Below are 18,053 nucleotides of genomic sequence, written 5' to 3' on the forward strand. Positions count from 1 at the left end.
CCATCAAAGTGTGAACAGAGTTACATGTGAAATTAAAATACAACAATCTGCCCATCTCTAGCAATTAACAAAACGATCTTGATTAGCTGGTGAATAAATCTTCACAATCCAGGCTCTCGTCAGCCAACTATAGACGATTTATGGACAAGAAATCCATCTGTCCTATCTCACATGTGTTTACATGGAAGTCAATGTCTGGCAAGAGAAAGGGAGATTCCTTTGGATACGTCTCCTTGTATTTAGTGCAGTATATTTACAGAATTTACAAACACTGAACTTGCTGGAGTGGACGGTGGAAACACTATCTGTCAGTAAAGGTGAAAGGTTAGAATCCCCCAGAATTCTGTTATAGAGTTATATATGGATATTTAGAGATGAAATGGCCCTTCAAGTTGTTTTTTTTGTTGTTTGTTTTTGTTTTATTAAGTACCAACATATCATCCCATGTAAAGCCACAAATAGAAAATGAAACCCGATTACACTTTATTTACATCACAGGAGCAAAAACAGTTTTCCCAGTGTTGTTGACATTACTATGTATGAATTTACTGAACAATTATTTTTGCTGGTAAGTCTTCTAATTCCATTTTAGATTGCAACTGGGTCCGCACATCATCTATTGTATTCTCAATACAAAATAAAAAAAAGACACAAAAACAAGTGATAGAAATGAATTTTATTTTGTAAAAAGTTATAAAATGAATATTGTACAAAAATAAAGTCTGTAGAACTTTGGTTGTGTAACACAAATGACGGAGACATAAATTGTAGGTGAAAATGAAATTTCATATAAGCAAGAAATTACACCTTCATACTATTCAGGAAAACCAAAATCACAAACTTTACCCTTTTTTGTTAGATGACTTGAAGTGGATAAAATATAAGGTTCCAATAAATCTTGTGTAAAATGAATGCAGATTTTATTTAAAGATGGGTCTGTAAATGTTTCAGTGGTTTGCAGTTTGTGTGCAGTAGCTAATCGGTGATATTTGCAATCATTTCTAAACACTTATGCCATATTTATAGCAAAAATTAAAGAATGTGTCTGAATGTTTTTTTTTTTAGTTAAAATAGATTGAGTCCTGGGCTTTATCTGCTAAGATGTATTCAGGTTTGGCTTGAGTGCTCCTACATAAATTCATTTTTGAAAATGTGTCATAATTATTTTGCTTGCTAAGCAGCCTGTCAATGACCTGAGTCCATCCCGCTAATCCTTAAACCCAATAGGGTTTTGGATGTGAAAAGAACATTAGGTGAATTTCAACATTCAAACTTGGTGCTAAGCAAGAGAGGTGGCAAGTCACATCCGAGAATAACTTTTGTGACTAGAAAAGGGGTAATCTCTTATATTTTCTATATACAACTCGGTCAGTTCAACATCAAGTAAGACAAGTACAGCCTAAAGTATAATTCTTACATTTCACTTAATAATTTGAATGTTGAAATTTTGGGGTTTTTTACAATTTATTTTAGAGTGGGGCTCCAGAATGGATATGCTGTGAGACATTACATTTGTGTGAAAAATGTAATACAACAAATGTAAAAGTTGGAATGACGTACCACACTTGGGAAAAAGCTACAGGAACCAATGCACCTGCCGGTACTCTGGAGAAGAGGTCCGTAACCTCTCAGTAGGTAGAATATAAATGTATGCTTATACTTATTAACATTCAGAAACATTGCTAATTTCAGAAAAATGCAAATTTTGATACATTTCGGGTGTATTGTATACATTTCGGGTGTATTGTGATATTATTATTATTTTATTCCCGAATGTATCTTTGCAAACTGAATTTTCTCATCTTTTTATGTAAAAAAAAATAAAATAAAAAATAAAAATCGGGCCACAATCAATGACAGGCTTATGTGTAATGAGCAATTTGGGTTACATATAAAAATAGCAATTTTCAGCAAACGAGAAGCAATCGCAATGGAAACGAATTGAATATTCTTGCATATTGCTTCGTTTTTACAGTGTTCTTTACACATAACCATGACTGTTTCTGTGTCTATACAAAGATTCTGGTTACTGTTACACACAGAAAAAAAAAGGGGAAATTCAATTACTTCAGTTTGCAAATCTATTGCATCCAAAGTGAAGCAGACTGCTCAGTATGCAGCTAATGCTTTGTTTATTTTAACTAGACATAAGTAAAGTTTGTCAAAATATAGTAGCTCATTTTTCTAGGCAGTATGTATAGTGTAGCCATACAGAATGAACAGTGAAAGACAAGATTAATGGTGACGTTGGATGTAAAAAACATGTTTTAGCTCAGAACTGGATAACTGCAGTGGACCTGAAGATGTTGGACTGCAAATCCTACCTTTCCTGGACAGCCAATGTTGAAGGCTGCCTGAGGATGATAGCTCTTCTACCTGTCCTAGCTGGTTACTAGTTTTTACAAACTAACAGCTAAAGACCATAACCACCCTTTTAAATGCGCTGATGGCACGTTTGTTTTGTTCAACGGATCACTTTTAAGGGACCCAACCGTGAGGGCCCCTTCTAGGGCAAGTGGACAACATAAAACTGGATAGTTAGACGCTTAATTAAATCCGTACAATAAAGTTTGTTTTTTACATTGTTTCACGTTTATATATTTTTGTCTTATTTCTGTTGGGTAAATGATCAGGGGGCCTGCTATTGTTTGAAGATGTCTAAGCTATAAAATACCGCCTTGTTTGAAGGCTTCACAACTTAAATATAATTAAACTGGCGGCAGGGGGCACATATTAGAAAACAGTCCATGCTGCTGGTTAAAATGTTACGTGCTACATCATTTAGTACTATGACAACCAACTCATTTGGTGTATTGAAATTGATGTGAACATTTGAAGAATTCCCATATTCTCATCCTTATATAGTTCAGATATAAAATAAAACATGTTCAGCCATATTTGAACTCAAATTAAATTAAAGAATGCAAATGGATTGTTTAACAGTTTTTCATGTTAAGGTGATTTTCAGCAGATTAAGAGAGTACTGTTTTACGACTCAGAAGTCAACTCAATCTGCTAACGATCACGATGATGATGTGCACGTTTCTTATGTGTGCTTCATGCTAAATATGGATGTTCCTTATTTAACCTTTCAGCTGCTGTAAAAGTTTCCTTAAAAATTAAAGGCAATCAATCAATGTTTCATACAACAGATTATCCCAATGCTTTACCCAATGGCTGCCCATCTGCACAGATTGAAAAATGGCCTCACACCTTTTAAAGCCAAGCTGGCGTTGACCATAAAAAAAAAAAAAAAACACAACAAATTTTAGATTTACAGGTTCATACAGCAATCAATGTGCATACACGTGCATTTAATGCTAAAGTCAATGGTTTATGTATCACAGCAGACAGCTGGAGGTTCAGGCAGACGAACTTGTGTAGCTATTCAGCAAGCAATACAACTCCCATGACTTTAGGCTGGAAATATATGGATTGCCTGGGCATCACAGAAGTTTCATTTTGATGGCTGGCTCGCAATTTGTGTCTTAAAGACAAACAATCAGGTCGCATGGAATTTAATCTTATGCTGATTTATCCCCTGTATTTCACACATCTGTGTTTGTGAGGTTTGAGAAATAAAGATGATTGTAGAAATCCATATTGAATATGCATCTCTATTCTGGAGTGCCTCCATATTGTCTGTCAATCACTACAGGGTGCTTTTTGCACTCAGCAGTCTGTATAGAGAGAGCATATGGAAACAAGGAGAAAACGAATGTTATTTCTCCTCCCATAATGCAATGTGTACCCTAGCTATGTCAGGGCTGATGTGGTTTGACTACATCTTTAAGAATGAGTTTCAACATTTATCTTGTCAATTTTCAAATCTAGTAAAAGTTTTGCAATGGTAGGAAACTCAATAGTGATGATGGTCTGTAGATAAGATAAACCTGCTGTTAATTAGGTTACATTCTTACCTAACAATCTAAACCGCTGCAAAACCAAGGACCAAATTACTAGTATTTGTCATCTTCAGACTTCCAGGCTGACAACAGGAAATGATGGCATCCCTGGGGAACGTCTGGTAAAAAACTACGATGTAATCTAACACATAGGGGATCAAGACAACCACTGGTTGTCTATATTAAGTAAGAAACCTTGGTCAGTACATAAACTTAATAGCAATGTCTTCAGGCAATAATGGAGTTATTGTGAAAAAAAATGCATAATTGGACATATAACAAGATATACCTTTGAACTTTCGCATATGAAAACACACCAGGTGTAGTCCTTTAAGTGAACTAAAAATGCTATAGGGCCCTTGACTGGCAAATGATGGCCAATATCTAGAGGAGCAGTTTCTAACTCAGTTTTCAAAGCACACCAACAGTCAGTGATTCAGGCACTCAAATTTGTTGCAATCGGGACACTGACAAAACCTGGACCGCGGGAAACCACTGATAGAGGGGACCACTGCTGTCTATTCCAGTAATAAACTGCATAAAGAGCATGTGAATTCTGCACACTTATTGGACGCAAATTATTCAGCATGTGCAGAGTTTACAAGTTTTTTTTTTTTTTTTTTTAAAAAGGTAAAGATTGTGATTCTATAGCTAACAAAACACATCTAGTTTGCTTGCATTTGTCTCAGTTGAATCTCGACAGCATGCTTCACTTTGGCACCATTGAAGAGAAAGTTTAATAAATAGGAAGAAAAAAAATAGTAACATTCATAACTGGACTGTAATAAATAGCAATAACTTAATTATCAATAAATATGCTTTATATATTCATGTATCTGAATGGATGCATGGCATCGAGTAGTCTGCTTGGTCCCGTGGACCAATAACTAATGTATTGTAAAAAAAAAAAAAAAAAAATGAAAATAAAATAAAAATAAAAAAGAGAAATAATCTCTGTAAACCAAAAATAAGTATGTCCTATATTGTGTAATTGATCTTTTGTCAGTGATGGCTCTCCAGCTATTACGAAGTATAATGTTTTGCTAAGCATCATAGTGAATATCCCTCCTTATATGGAGTGCCAAATATTATGCATCATTGTCTTCATTGAATTGTTTAAATTAGAACCACATAGGATAATTGGCAACATTGATATTCTTTTTCTAGCGTTTGTTAGCCAATCAGGAAGTCCCAGGAGTGGGTTATTGACATTTGACATGTTCTATTCTGTACATAACTGATCTATAATCCTTTCTTCAATGAGCATGCCGGGACCAATTTGGTACTTGCTAATGGAAATGATGTCAAGGTTTACATTTACCTTTAGATAGTTTGTTTATGTCTGGATTGTTGCCCACTATTAGCTATAAAGGGCTATTTTGAATGAACCTATGTAACATGTATTTGTAGTAGCAAATTTTAATAACCCCAAATACAGAACTAATAGATCATGTTATACACTGTGTATGTTGTAAAAAAAAATTAAAATAATTAAAATATATATACGTATATTTATATATTACACATGAAAACCGGACATGCATGATGTATAAATGGTTGTGTTCAAAAGCTGGTTATTGACTTTTCCAATCAACACTGCTGGTGAGCCTTATCATATATTGGTGAAGAACCATCCAACCTTCTAGAGCCACGTCTTAGAGAGGGTTTGCGATTAGTATTCTCTATCTGAATTACCAGTGGACCTGCATTGTAACCCTGTGCTCTGACTCATTTCCAGGGCAAATGCCACAACAGGTTCCAAGGAAGACTCCATGCTCCATCACACTTGGTCCTCTACTCCATCCATATGCTCAAGGAGCCCACAATGGGAATCTTGATCCCTTCCTTTGCATTATTTTAGGAATGAAATGCACACTACCACGTGTTAATCCCAATCGTTCAGATACATCCACATTTCTTAGCGGAATGTTGTTTCAAGGTATGATAAACTAAATTGTCGTCCAAAAATGACAGATCGTCATCATAAGAAATTGGCCTGCAACATGCCTGCTTCACCTTGTCATTTACCAACTTTTTTTTGATTGTAAGATTTTTTACAATTTGGTCATAAGTTGTCTCTGGGTTATTACAGGACCCACTGCAGTACCGAAAGATAAGTTCTTCTTTGGTTTGGTAGCCCAAATCCAAGTCTGTTACATTTAAATGTATCTCCCTCAACACACATCCTTTGTTTTTTCGCTTTTTGTCTTTGCCTGTTTTTTTACTGGAATTCTGGATTGCTGTAGAGCCGTGCCTTCCTCTCTCTCGCCTGGACGGGGTTTGCTTGTTGGACGACCTTCTAAGTCTCTTTATGGTATCTTGAATGAACTCCAGCACATCATCAAATTGATCTGGATAGTCGTCAGGTATTTCAGCTGTATTTTTTTTTTTTAAGAGGAAAAAAAGAAAAGAAGATGAATTGGCAGTTTCTAAAACTAAAAATAACATGTGTCTGTTCATTTGTTAATGGAATGAAACAAGCTTAAATCTCAATTTCCCTATATTCCAGTGAAGCATAAAAAATAGTTGTTTTTTTCTAAATCCAACACCACATTCCTTTATTAAAGAGAAATGCACAATGAGGATTAGTAAAAACACACTTATCTCTTTCACACAAACTAGGTACTGGATCCCACTATTGGAAAGTAAACCTGTCACAAATCACAAATTCAGATAGGTAGAGAGATACAATCTATACCGTGGGCAGTTAAAGCACCAGCTAGTATATGAATTATAAGATATACATGCCTTAAAATAGCTTTTTGCAAATGTCTTCCACACAATATAGCACACTGGACTTGAACGGCCCGAACGGGTGGTTACAAAGGCAATTGTGAACCTACTCCAATTGTCTCAAAAGGGATTGTGGGATGAAACAGCATTATTTGGGGGTTGAACTTTTGCTTGTGCAGCTTCTTATTGCACTATTTGGTTCAGTCTTTACTGATATCTTGACATTAGCAGTGAAGTCCACAAAGGTCAAATTTCATAAAATGCATATTCAGTTATCTAAACATTTACTAGTAATTTAGTCAGCATAATGTATAGATTATATTTAATGCTCTTTAAAGTTTTACCAAGTAATGTTTGTCATGACAGGGTCACTTGAAAGGACCAAGTATCCCATGGCGGTTAGTTTCCGCTGAATGGTGCCGGTAGATGTATACAAAAACATTGATTCATGGGAGATGGAATTCTTATACATGAAATGCCTTTCTGTGCCTTTGATTGCAGGGTATATATTACATTAGTAAACATTTCAATACTGTTTACTTAGGTGAATAAAAAAAGGCAAATAAAGCGTCCCATATATAAAAAAAAAAAAAATTTAACCCAGGATATGGTAGACTGGAGGAGGACACATAATAAAATGTGCCATCCCTAGCTCCACCAATCTCATCTGCATGTGGACTAAATCTCGCATCACCCATAGTCACATGCTGGCTGAAGAAAGAGGTATTTCTATCCACAACGTTGAGTATTTTATAGATAAATCAGTTTGTACGTCAATGATGAAATACTACTCCAGTACTTTAAGGAAACTGAAGAAGGCCTGCTCAGCCTTACTGTCCTCATGGTGACATTATGAAAAATGCATATGGCCAGGCTCCATTGTCTTTTTATAAAGCACCCCGTCTTACAATAAATTTATTTTGCTGGACTTGGCATGTTCACGGAGATATCAGATTTGGCTGGGATTAGAGCAGTGTTTATCAACTTTAAAGTGGATTGTAATCCCCCTGAAAATCTTTGCTTAGAATACTAATATCTGCCTTTATATAGTCAAATATATCTAGTCAACCTAAATTTATCCTTTTCATAATTGGTATTATTTACCAACATGGAAACTCAATATGTTACAACAAGAGAATTACAATTTGTAAGCCAAAACAGCCACACTGTAAAATGCCCAATTCAGCTATTTTGTTCCCAAAATAATTAAATTCCCTTGTCTGTTTCCAAATATTCCCTGTTTAGTTTATAACCTTATTTATGTTGGATAATTCATTAACTTGTTAATGACAGCTGGATTGCCAATATTTTGAAAAATAACAGAAATGCAAATATAGATTAGGAATTGATCTATAATGTATAGGTGTCTAGTCATGTGACAAGTAGTTTCATTCCAGACAAATATGCTATAGTAATTAGCTTTGTTCATCATTTTTTTTTTTAATATTAATTATTTGCCACAGGGTCTGCTGTGCAGTTGGTGTGTTGCCACCAATTATTGTTTCCCTTTAGATCTCTCCCACACCCCCTTGGATGAAAGTTGGGAAGGGTATAGGTCTACAATCCCCCCATGCACACATCTAGGGGTTAATGGAACAACCCATAATGCCCAGTAGTGTATACTTTCTTGCATGTCATTTTTAAAAATATGCATAGAAGTGTTCTTAAAACAAATGCACTAAAACAGTTTAGTGCAGATATCTGGAGCTAGTAAATTATGCAATTGGAAAACTGAACATAGAGAGGAATCATTAAGAATGGAGTGGATCAAAACCCTTCAGAATAGATTCCATCTCCCTATTATTTCTGATGCTAGAAACCATATATGTTATCTCTTGGACAATCCTTTCAACAATAAATTAAAGCTACTCTAGACTTTATCCCTTAGTTTATACACCTCCATCATGACATCTTACCAGGCTCTCCTGACTTTAGACCACCTCAACTATGACATCTCACCACAATCTCCTGACTTTAGACCACCCCTACCATGACATTTTAGCAGCCTCTCCTGACGTTAGACCACCCCTACCATGATATCTTACCGGCCTCTCCTGACGTTAGACCACCCCTACCATGATATCTTACCAGGCTCTCCTGACTTTAGACCACCCCTACCATGACATTTTACCGGCCTCTCCTGACGTTAGACCACCCCTACCATGACATCTTACCAGCCTCTCCTGACGTTAGACCACCCCTACCATGACATCTTACCAGCCTCTCCTGACTTTCTTCCATAGTGGATCCTCACCTCAAACTCATTAGATTTTTTTAAAAGAAAGCCTCATCTGCACTCTTTCCATTTGATTCCCCCTTCTCATATGATCATACCATGGTTTTTCTTTACTCTTTTTTTTCTTATCTTTGTTTTGATATTATTTGTGGTTAGTTATAGATTATTTTCTTTGTATTTTTTTATTATGCAAGGTAAAGTTTTTTCCTCTTTTTTTATTTCCTCTTTTTTTTTTTTACAAAACAATTATATGGAGTGGATTGAATTTGACATTGTCTTGATCCTTTTATTACATGACATTTGTTAAAATTGCCAATATTCTGTACGGCATTGCTCATCCACTCAATGAAATGTTTATAAAAAAATAAAAAATAAAAGAGAAGATCAGTAGCAACCCATTTTGCAATCATTCATTTTCCAGCTTAATAAAGTGAAATAATTGTAAACCTATATAGCCGCAATCAATTTTTCCAAACTGTCTCCTCTATATAAAAGGGTATTACAACAAATCTTTGTATGACATAACAGAAGAAATCTGAAATTTTTTAGAGGCCTGTTGCCTTATTATTATTATTATGATAATGGGGCAAGGATAAGCAAATTATAAAATACTAACTGCTGTGAGTTACAACACCCTTAATGCTTCTGTTGTACAGTTTCTTTATTTTCTGAGTCACATTCTAGGGACACCAGGGAAAGGTCGCCATAAAGCACAGTGTGAACCCCAGTCACATCTTGTTACCTTTAAGGTGGCCACAAATGATCTTATCTGCTTGAGTTGTATATAACTCCCTGTGTCTGAATCTCTTTTTATTTATTCTTTCCCCAGAGTGCTCTAGCTTAAAAAAAAAAAACAAAAAAAAACAGGGACTTCTTTTCCTTATGTATAGCAGTCAGGTTGACAAAACTTGACAATAAATGGAGCTTAAAGCAAGGTTCTGTTCCACTTGCCAATCCACAATCCATCCGTAAAGTCAATCCCAAAAAAGAGCAAACAGCAGACACCATGGACAGAGGAAAGCAAAATGGCGGTGTCTTATGGACAAGCCTCCACTGGCAATGCCAGGAAAGTCTGCACATAGGTTGCCTAGTTGGTAGTCTTTCTGGAATATCCAGTTATGTGGCGTCTCTTACTTTTATTTGTAATAGTCTTTAAGCACTGTACCAGTAGATACACTAAGGCACTCAGCACTTCTCTGCAGCTAAAAGCGTCCCTGCTCTATCCACTCATGTCATTCAGTCATCCAAATATTAGAAGAAAAAAAAATATCACTGTTTAAAGCTTGACAATGATGCTTATTGACCAAAATGTAGGTGATCCACTAACTCAACTAAAATGTTGGTTTAAATTACTAAAGTGTCAAATGTCGGGAATTTAAACGCGAATTCCAAATTTTAGACTAAGACAACTGAATGAGAACATTCAGAAGTTGACTTGGAGATGTTTCTAAATTCAGCTATTTTACTAAAAAATTTAAATTTAATTTTGAATTAAACTGAAATTCACACTTAAGAGCAAAAATAAAAAAACCTTGCCACTGTTTGGCTTCTTTTTTTAAGCACTGTCTGCTTTCTGTCTTCTACAACATTAGTACGTGGAAACCTGTCAATAACATTTTGAAAATAGGTAAATATGTCTGGAAATGGATCATGTAAATTTTTACTGTATATAGAGTAATACGCTCTTATTAGCTGATAGGTCTTTTTAGACATGCCTCTGGTGTGTATATCACACAGGAATGGATAGGGAAAATTTACAATCTGCGTTAACAAGGACTGTGCAGTAACCTGACATCAAGTTTGCAAGTCAAACAAAATCCCTTTTGGGAGTTCAAACAGATCCGCGGACACTTTGCGCTTCTCTGTATAAATACAAATTGGATAATGCATACAAAAGTGCATCACATCCAGAGGCGTAAATGGAAACCACGGGGCCTCAGTGCGAAAATTGCCCTGGGGCACCCCCATATGACTACCCCCCATACCATACGTCCCCAACACCCCACACATTCCCCCTAACACACAGACATGCAGACACACACACATACAGACACACAAACACAGACACACAAACACAGACACACAAACATACAGACATATACACTAACACATACACACACACGCAAAATGTTTAAGTCACCCTCCTGTTTCCTACCTTTTAGATGCAGGAGGGTGACTTCCCTGGGGTCCAGTGGTGGCTCAGCCTGATGTGAGTCAGAGTTCCCACTCTGACTCCATCCTCTCTTCCTCCCGTGCGCCTCCCGGTGGTTGCTGGGAGAGAGTGAAAGGGGCAGTCACTTCCTCCCTGTGCTCTGACCTCATCACAGGGAGCCCAGTCGCACTGTTAAAGGCCACCCGATGGGCCCCTTAACATGCGACCCCGGCAGATCTACCATGCGGCCGGGGCCGCGGAACACCAATTGGGAAACGCTGCAATAGAAGCATCCCTCGCTAAGCAGCTTATGAAAAGCTGGTGTGTTTGAAAATGTATCAGAAAAAAAACAACATATTCATAACTTACAGTAATGTGCGGTGAGTATGAGAGTATTGCAGATCTCCATTTCCAAAAAGCTCCCAGTAATGTGTGGTGTGTGAGTGCATTAAAGGTCTCAACAGCTATATAAGTCACAGAAATGCATGGCTAGTGTGACTGTATTACAGTGCTTCATAGTAATAAAACCCACAGAAATGCATGGCTAGTGTTACTGTATCACAGTGCTTCGTAGTAATGAAACGTATATAAATGTGTGATGTGAAAGGCCAACCCCCGGAGTGGATAAGGAGGGGGGAGCATGACTGCTGCCCGGAGAGGTTGCCATGGTGACAAAAATTGATACAATGTTTGGGATGAACCTGGACCGGGGTCACTGGGAAATACTTACCAGACCACTGGAGAGTACGCTGAGGGAACCTAGCAGTGCTGTTTCCCGCCCACCCTCCCTGGGTTGGTGTGAACACGGGATATGTTATGGTTACATGTGTTGTGTTTGGTGTGTTTTCTTTTCTGTTTCTTTTGTCACAGCTGCGGTTTGTCCTTCGCCAGCAAGTGGAACTGAGAGCAGTGCCCGGACGGGCTTGGGGAGTCGCAGCCTGGTCTGGTTGAGGACGGACTTCAGGCTGAAGAGGCTCTGGAAGATTTGTTGTGTTAGCTGTCTGCTGGGAAAACCCAGCAGCTGACAGTTGGTTTAAATTATGCTGGCTTAATAATAAAAGCTGTGGCGTTGCCCTTACCCACAATTTGGTTGTCTGTGTTTTATTGGGGGGAAGGGTAACGGAAGATAAAAGGGAGAGGGTCAGCAGTCATGAGAGATGTACACAACATAATGAGGGATGTACACAACAACAAAATGTGTATGTTCTGTTGTGTACATCTCTCAATATAATGTGGGCTGGGCTGCACTGCAGGTGTGTAGGAACTTACATACAGCATTAAACTGTCTAAAAACAGTTTAACGCTGAACAGAACTACAGTGCCAGAGGATGTATAATGCCTGGAGTGTCTCCAACTTCTCCCAGTTATTTAATTGGATATCAACCAGGTAAATAAAATCACAAAGTCTGGTTATTGCTTTACCTCCTGTCAGTAATTCCTGATATCACAAAAATAAAAGCAGGTTTTGTGCTGTACCTTTTATCTAATGAGGTTTCTAACTGCAACACTTATCATTCTAAGCTAGCAGGCGTAGTGGGGTGCAGTCTGGCAACAACACAGCTCAGCCAAAGTGTCCTTCCCTGTGTTAGAATGACCTGTACTTTGTTGCCTCTGGCTATTAAGGGAATGTTTGGTTAATCGTCTGAGAATCTCTGACTAAATGTTTAAATTGTAGGCCCGAAGCCTAAAATAACTCAGAATATCAGATATCACAGAACATTCAATACAACTACTAGTGTTGCATGTTAGTCCTGCAGGTTTCTCTCAGGTATGTATTAGAAAATTCCAAACTTTCAGGTACTTTCCCAAATTTCCACATGGTACAGCCACCTGATTCTTAACTTCAATTTACCTGAATCGCATAATGAAATAGTGTGCACACAATTCTTTCCACATAAATCCACTGAAAGGAGGGTTATCACATGTACCTCCCAAGTGCAATACCTCCCCTGTGTTACCCAAATCCCTGTGTCCCTCTATTCTATTGTTCCCCTTTTCTAGAAGTTTAACATTTTTGGAGTGTTGGACTGCTTCACAGAGTTCCCAAAATAAAGAGTACTGCAATGTGCCTTAACAAAAATGGTTTATAAATTTGTTTATTAAACAATATGATTTAAAAATTATTTTTTTCAGGTGTATAAATGGCAGCAGATCACCATCACACTCAGCGTTCTAAAATACACCTTCCGCTGGCGCCAAACTCCAGCCACACCCCCTAAAGTGCTATTGTCCAATTAAATAGTTGGGACATTTGTTAATGTTTGCAGCTCCATCTCTTGTGGACTTCTGTTGCTACGACGCTCAGCCTGCACGTCCTGGCGCTATGCATTTATAAACCCAAGTGATAATCTGCTGAGGAATATTTTCTGAGAAACCTCAAAACATCCCACAGAGATTTAAGAAAAAACTGCATTCATGTAATTCTTGTAAAATAATGACAAAACATTTGTTTGTTTTATGTGGCATAATATTTTTTTGCTGTCTTGGCCTACGCTTTGCCATTTGTTTTGGACTTTATCATTTCAAAGGTGCTTCATCACCTTTGAAAATAATGCAAATGTTCTGATATAACTTCAGATTTAAAGCAACACTGCAAGTAACATAACAATTACAGAAGGATGTAGTGGTTATGGTGCCAAGAGTCCTGGTGCACCTCCATTGCTAGGTGTCAAACTATTTTAGAATGGTTTGACCGCTTACTTGGAGTCTGCCAGGCACGATTCCCTGCCTCAACCAATGGCAATGGACAGCCAGATGATTTTGTTAGCTCTCCTAAGCCAAGCCCTGGTCTAGCTAATCATTGGCTGAGAGTATCAGCACTGACATCATCAATACACTCATGGCACCATAACTACTATTGCAAGATGTAGAGGTTAAGGTGCGTGTAGTGTTCCTTTAACAAGACATTTATCAAGAGGTGATTGCCAATATATGGCTGAAAGGAATATCTTTGCTTGATAGCAGAAGTATACATAGCAAATGATTTCTTTAAGCAGATTCATTTATCACAGCAACAATGCTACATTGGTGTTAAAATGTCCGTATGGTGGCTGGGCAACAAGTTGTGCTTTATACTAATAAATACTAACAGATAGTCTAAAATGTTGCATTTATTTTCTTTATTATTTCCGTTTAAATTGAAAGCCTTTGTACTGGAGACCATATGCATCATCTATTTTATAAACAGTAACTATCCAAATACTACCAAAATCAGAAACATATTGTAGCATTTCCCAATACCATATGTGATCTGACATGAAATGAAGTATGTCAAGAATGTAAAAAAAAAAAAAATATATATAAAATTTTGACAATCATTTTTGGAACAAGTAACAAAAATGTTAAAATGTTAAAGGATCACTACAGTGTCAGGAAAATAAACTCATTTTCCTGACACTATAGCATCCTTAGGATCCCCTCCCCCCCCTTCCCCCCCTCCCTCCACCCTTAAGGTCCCCCTTCGTTGGTGCTGAAGGAGTTAAAGCCCCTTCAGCTACTTACCTTTTTCCAGTGCCGGGCTCCTTCGGCGCTGGTGACCTCTCCTCCCCCGCCATCAGCTCCCGAGTGCTTTCCTGTGGACGTTCTGCACGGTGGATGTGAATTTTGCATCCAGCGTCGCAAATGCGCCTCTAGTGGCTGTCAGGAAGACCTACACTAGAGGTTGGATTAACCCGGCTATGTAAACATAGTTTACATCTGAAACTGCTATGTTTACATCTGAAGGGTTAAAACCTGGGGGACCTGGCACCCAGACCACTTCATTGAGATTAAGTGGTCTGGGTGACTATAGTGTCCCTTTAATCTCTTGGAGCTGAAGGTGAAAAATGTTAAAAGGGCCAATCTGGATTTATGGAGCAAGGCGCCTTTTTATATTTTGCATTCAGCTGGTTAAATCTGAACGACCCAAGTAAAGGTTTACCAGTTCTGCGTGACTGTATGCTACAGGATGTAGGAAGATGTGAATGAATGTTTCTTGACCTTATGATTTGCGTGTTTACTGTTTTTACACATTGCAAGATGGTCACAATTACTATAGTTACCATAGCAGCAGCAGACAAAAGACAAAAAAAAAAAACTTTAAAAAAAAACTATTGGCAAAACTTTATTATAATTTGGATAGCATTTAATTTATTAAACAATTATGGACTTTAATAGGATTAATACAGGCTGGATGTTGTTTAACATCAAATCTAGATGATGTTTTTATGATTCAGGGCATAACTTCTCCAAGCTGATAACAATATGACTCAGTTGGTGACAGTATAAGGCATCTAGACAATGTGGGGTCTTCTAAGCAAGGACAGAATGTATTGTACACTTTTCGACAAGAGCCCTCGATGAGCTGGCATGTAACAAGGTCATTTCCAGGGTGGAATTCTTTGAAACCCAAGGCAGTGAAGCAGGGTTGGCCCAAGACACCACAATGTAAAGTGAAAATTATTTAAGCCATGCCTAGACAAAGCCCCTCCAGAAAATCTGGTGTTATTTTTAAAACCACATGTTTCACTGTTTAAGACAGATAAGAAAAACAAAACGTGTTAAAAAGTTGGTTATCCTCTTCTACTTATAGAGTCCCTAGTCAGCAGTATATTCACCGCGAGGCTAACAAGGCATTTGCCTTTGGCGGCACTTTTCTGGGAGCGGCAAAAAAAGCAGTCCCTAAACATCCCGGCAGATGCCTTGTTAGCCTCATGTCCTGAGGTGCCCAAGAGCTGCCTGGCTACTTTAGAGCACCCTCCCCCCCCCCCCCCCCCCGGTGGACAGCAACTTGCAATGCAGGCAGCGAGGGAGCCCTGTATTCTGAGCTCTTCCTGCTCAGCTCCCTTGTGCGCCACTTAGTGATGCCGGAATATGACGTCAGTCCGGCTCCCAGCATCACTAAGCAGCGCGCAAGGGAACTGAGCAGGAAGATCAGAGTTCCCTCGCAGTCTACTCTGCAATTTCAACCCCTGCCTGCACGTGCACCTGCCCAGCAGCACAAGCAGCCCATGTAGCCCCACTGGACCCCAGGTGAGGAATCCACTCCAGCTTTCCCACGGAGGCTGGGTGAAGTTAAATTAAAATAAATATTTGTGAGTGTCAGTGTGTGTTTGTTAGTGAGTGTGTATGTCTGTCTGTGTGTCTGCTTAATTGTGTGTGACTGTCAGAATGTGTCAAATCAGTGAGTGTGTGTGTATGTTGTCATTGTATGTCAGTGTGTGTGTGTCTGTTAGTGAAAGTGTGTGTTGGGTAAACAGTATGCATGTCAGTGCATGCATCAGTGAGGGAGTGACTGTCAGCGAAAGTGCGTGTAGCCTTGACAGGAAGAGGTGGGGGAAATTTAAATTAGGGTGCCAGAGTTTGTTCATGCCTAGGACAGCACAAATTCAAAATACACCACTGTTCCTAGTGATAATATATCATTTTAATGGTAGAAAACTGCATGCTCCCTAAGTGTGGCTGGGATTACTAGGAGCTGTCTCCCCAAAGTCTGTACAGTTCCTATGCTCATAAATGAATTAGCTGTTCATACAAACACATGCAAAATTAGCTTCACATACAAAACTACCTACTAATCCGCACATAGTTAGCCACATGAACACACACATTATAGTCAGGCACACGCTGTATACAGCTGTATGCATTCTCTCTCCCTTATCTTCACCTGCTGGCTGCTGCACACCTTTGGTAAGGGAGATAGAGAGTTAATGTCTGTGGTGTTTTGTATCAAGCAAGCAGCAGACCTATGCAACGGGCAGCCGAGCCTTGCCCTTTCTTCTCCTTAGCACACTGCTCATTATAATCGACAGCAGGTCCAGGATAGGACCACAAATACTGGCACCACTGCCTTTCCCAATGTGAAAAGGCAGGGAATGCTGACAGTCACTCCATCAGCTGCCCTGAAATCCCTGGGACCCACTGATATGATATCACTGACCTACATTGGTGGCACAAGGAGTGGAACAATTAGAAAACTAAATACTGAGCTCCACTGGTTACATTGCATTCCATTTACATTTTTGGGTGACAAGGCAGTTTTCCTGCACGAATATTTATTCCTTTTCCAATTCCTATCTAATAATTACAATTTAGCTTCTTTTTATTTGACTAATGACTTCAGCATAATTAGCTTCAAACACAGGAAAATATCTAGAATTTCCCTAAATACATGTGACAAACTCCCCTGTCCTAATGAGTTAGTGATGAGCTCCTGGATGAGCCTGCTTGCCAGCCTCCTGCCCAAAGACTATGGGCCCTGTAATATGCACTGTAAAAGTCTCTGTTCATGTATTTGGACTGTATGGTTCAGGAACCGAACAGCCGCACGAACCGGAGACCACCTATGAGCTTGTTAAGCCTAATTGCTACTTTGTAGCAATTTCCACCGCAATGTGTTTGTCTGGGTGACCGCATTTCCTATGGACGACCACGAGGTGGCAGCCATCTTGTTCGCACGTACGCTGGCAGCGGTGTTTGGTCGTCGAGTTCATGGAACTGAAAATGGACACAGAAACTCCTGAACACCGCTGGACTTCCAGAACTATGTGTCGTCTGGTTACTGGGATGGGAAAGGGCTAATCGCTAATCACTGTTCCAGTGTGGAGGATTCAACTGGGAAAGTCCTTGTAAGGACTAGAGCTCCCAGGACTGAGTGTCGTCCAGTGCCTGGGGATGGATAGAGCGAGTTCCCCATTCGGCTCCAGGAGGGAGCGGTTCCAGGACCCAAGTCAAGCCATGGCAACTGTGGGCAGAAGTGCTGCGATTTGTCCCCTGTTCCAGCTAGGAAGCAGTCCTTAGCCGAGGTACCCAGCCAGGGGTACAGGGAGCTCCGTTACAATACATATCCACCAAGTAAAGATGCAGAGAGAACTACCAAACATAATAATAATAATAATAATAATAATAAATATATAATTAACATTCAAATAACTAAATAAAAAACAACATATTTAGGTAGCTAATAAAATAAAATGTAATGTAATCATCAATAGCTACTGGAGGCTGACAGCATAATGGTGCAATGTAAAAATAATATACTGGAAAATTC

General features: G+C 38.7%; 1 protein-coding gene across 1 annotated transcript in view; it reads right to left on the reverse strand.

The window, feature by feature from the left end:
* Positions 1-5,512: 5,512 nt before the first annotated feature.
* Positions 5,513-18,053, reverse strand: part of GDNF (glial cell derived neurotrophic factor) — a 36,916-nt gene continuing 24,375 nt past the window's right edge. Inside the window, exon 3 of the mRNA XM_063456859.1 lies at positions 5,513-6,280. Coding sequence (XP_063312929.1) covers positions 5,805-6,280 — 476 coding nt within the window. The 3' untranslated portion in view covers positions 5,513-5,804. The remainder of the gene's footprint in view (positions 6,281-18,053) is intronic.

The sequence above is a fragment of the Pelobates fuscus genome, chromosome 5, assembly GCF_036172605.1.
Source record: "Pelobates fuscus isolate aPelFus1 chromosome 5, aPelFus1.pri, whole genome shotgun sequence".
In the NCBI taxonomy this organism is placed as follows: domain Eukaryota; kingdom Metazoa; phylum Chordata; class Amphibia; order Anura; family Pelobatidae; genus Pelobates; species Pelobates fuscus.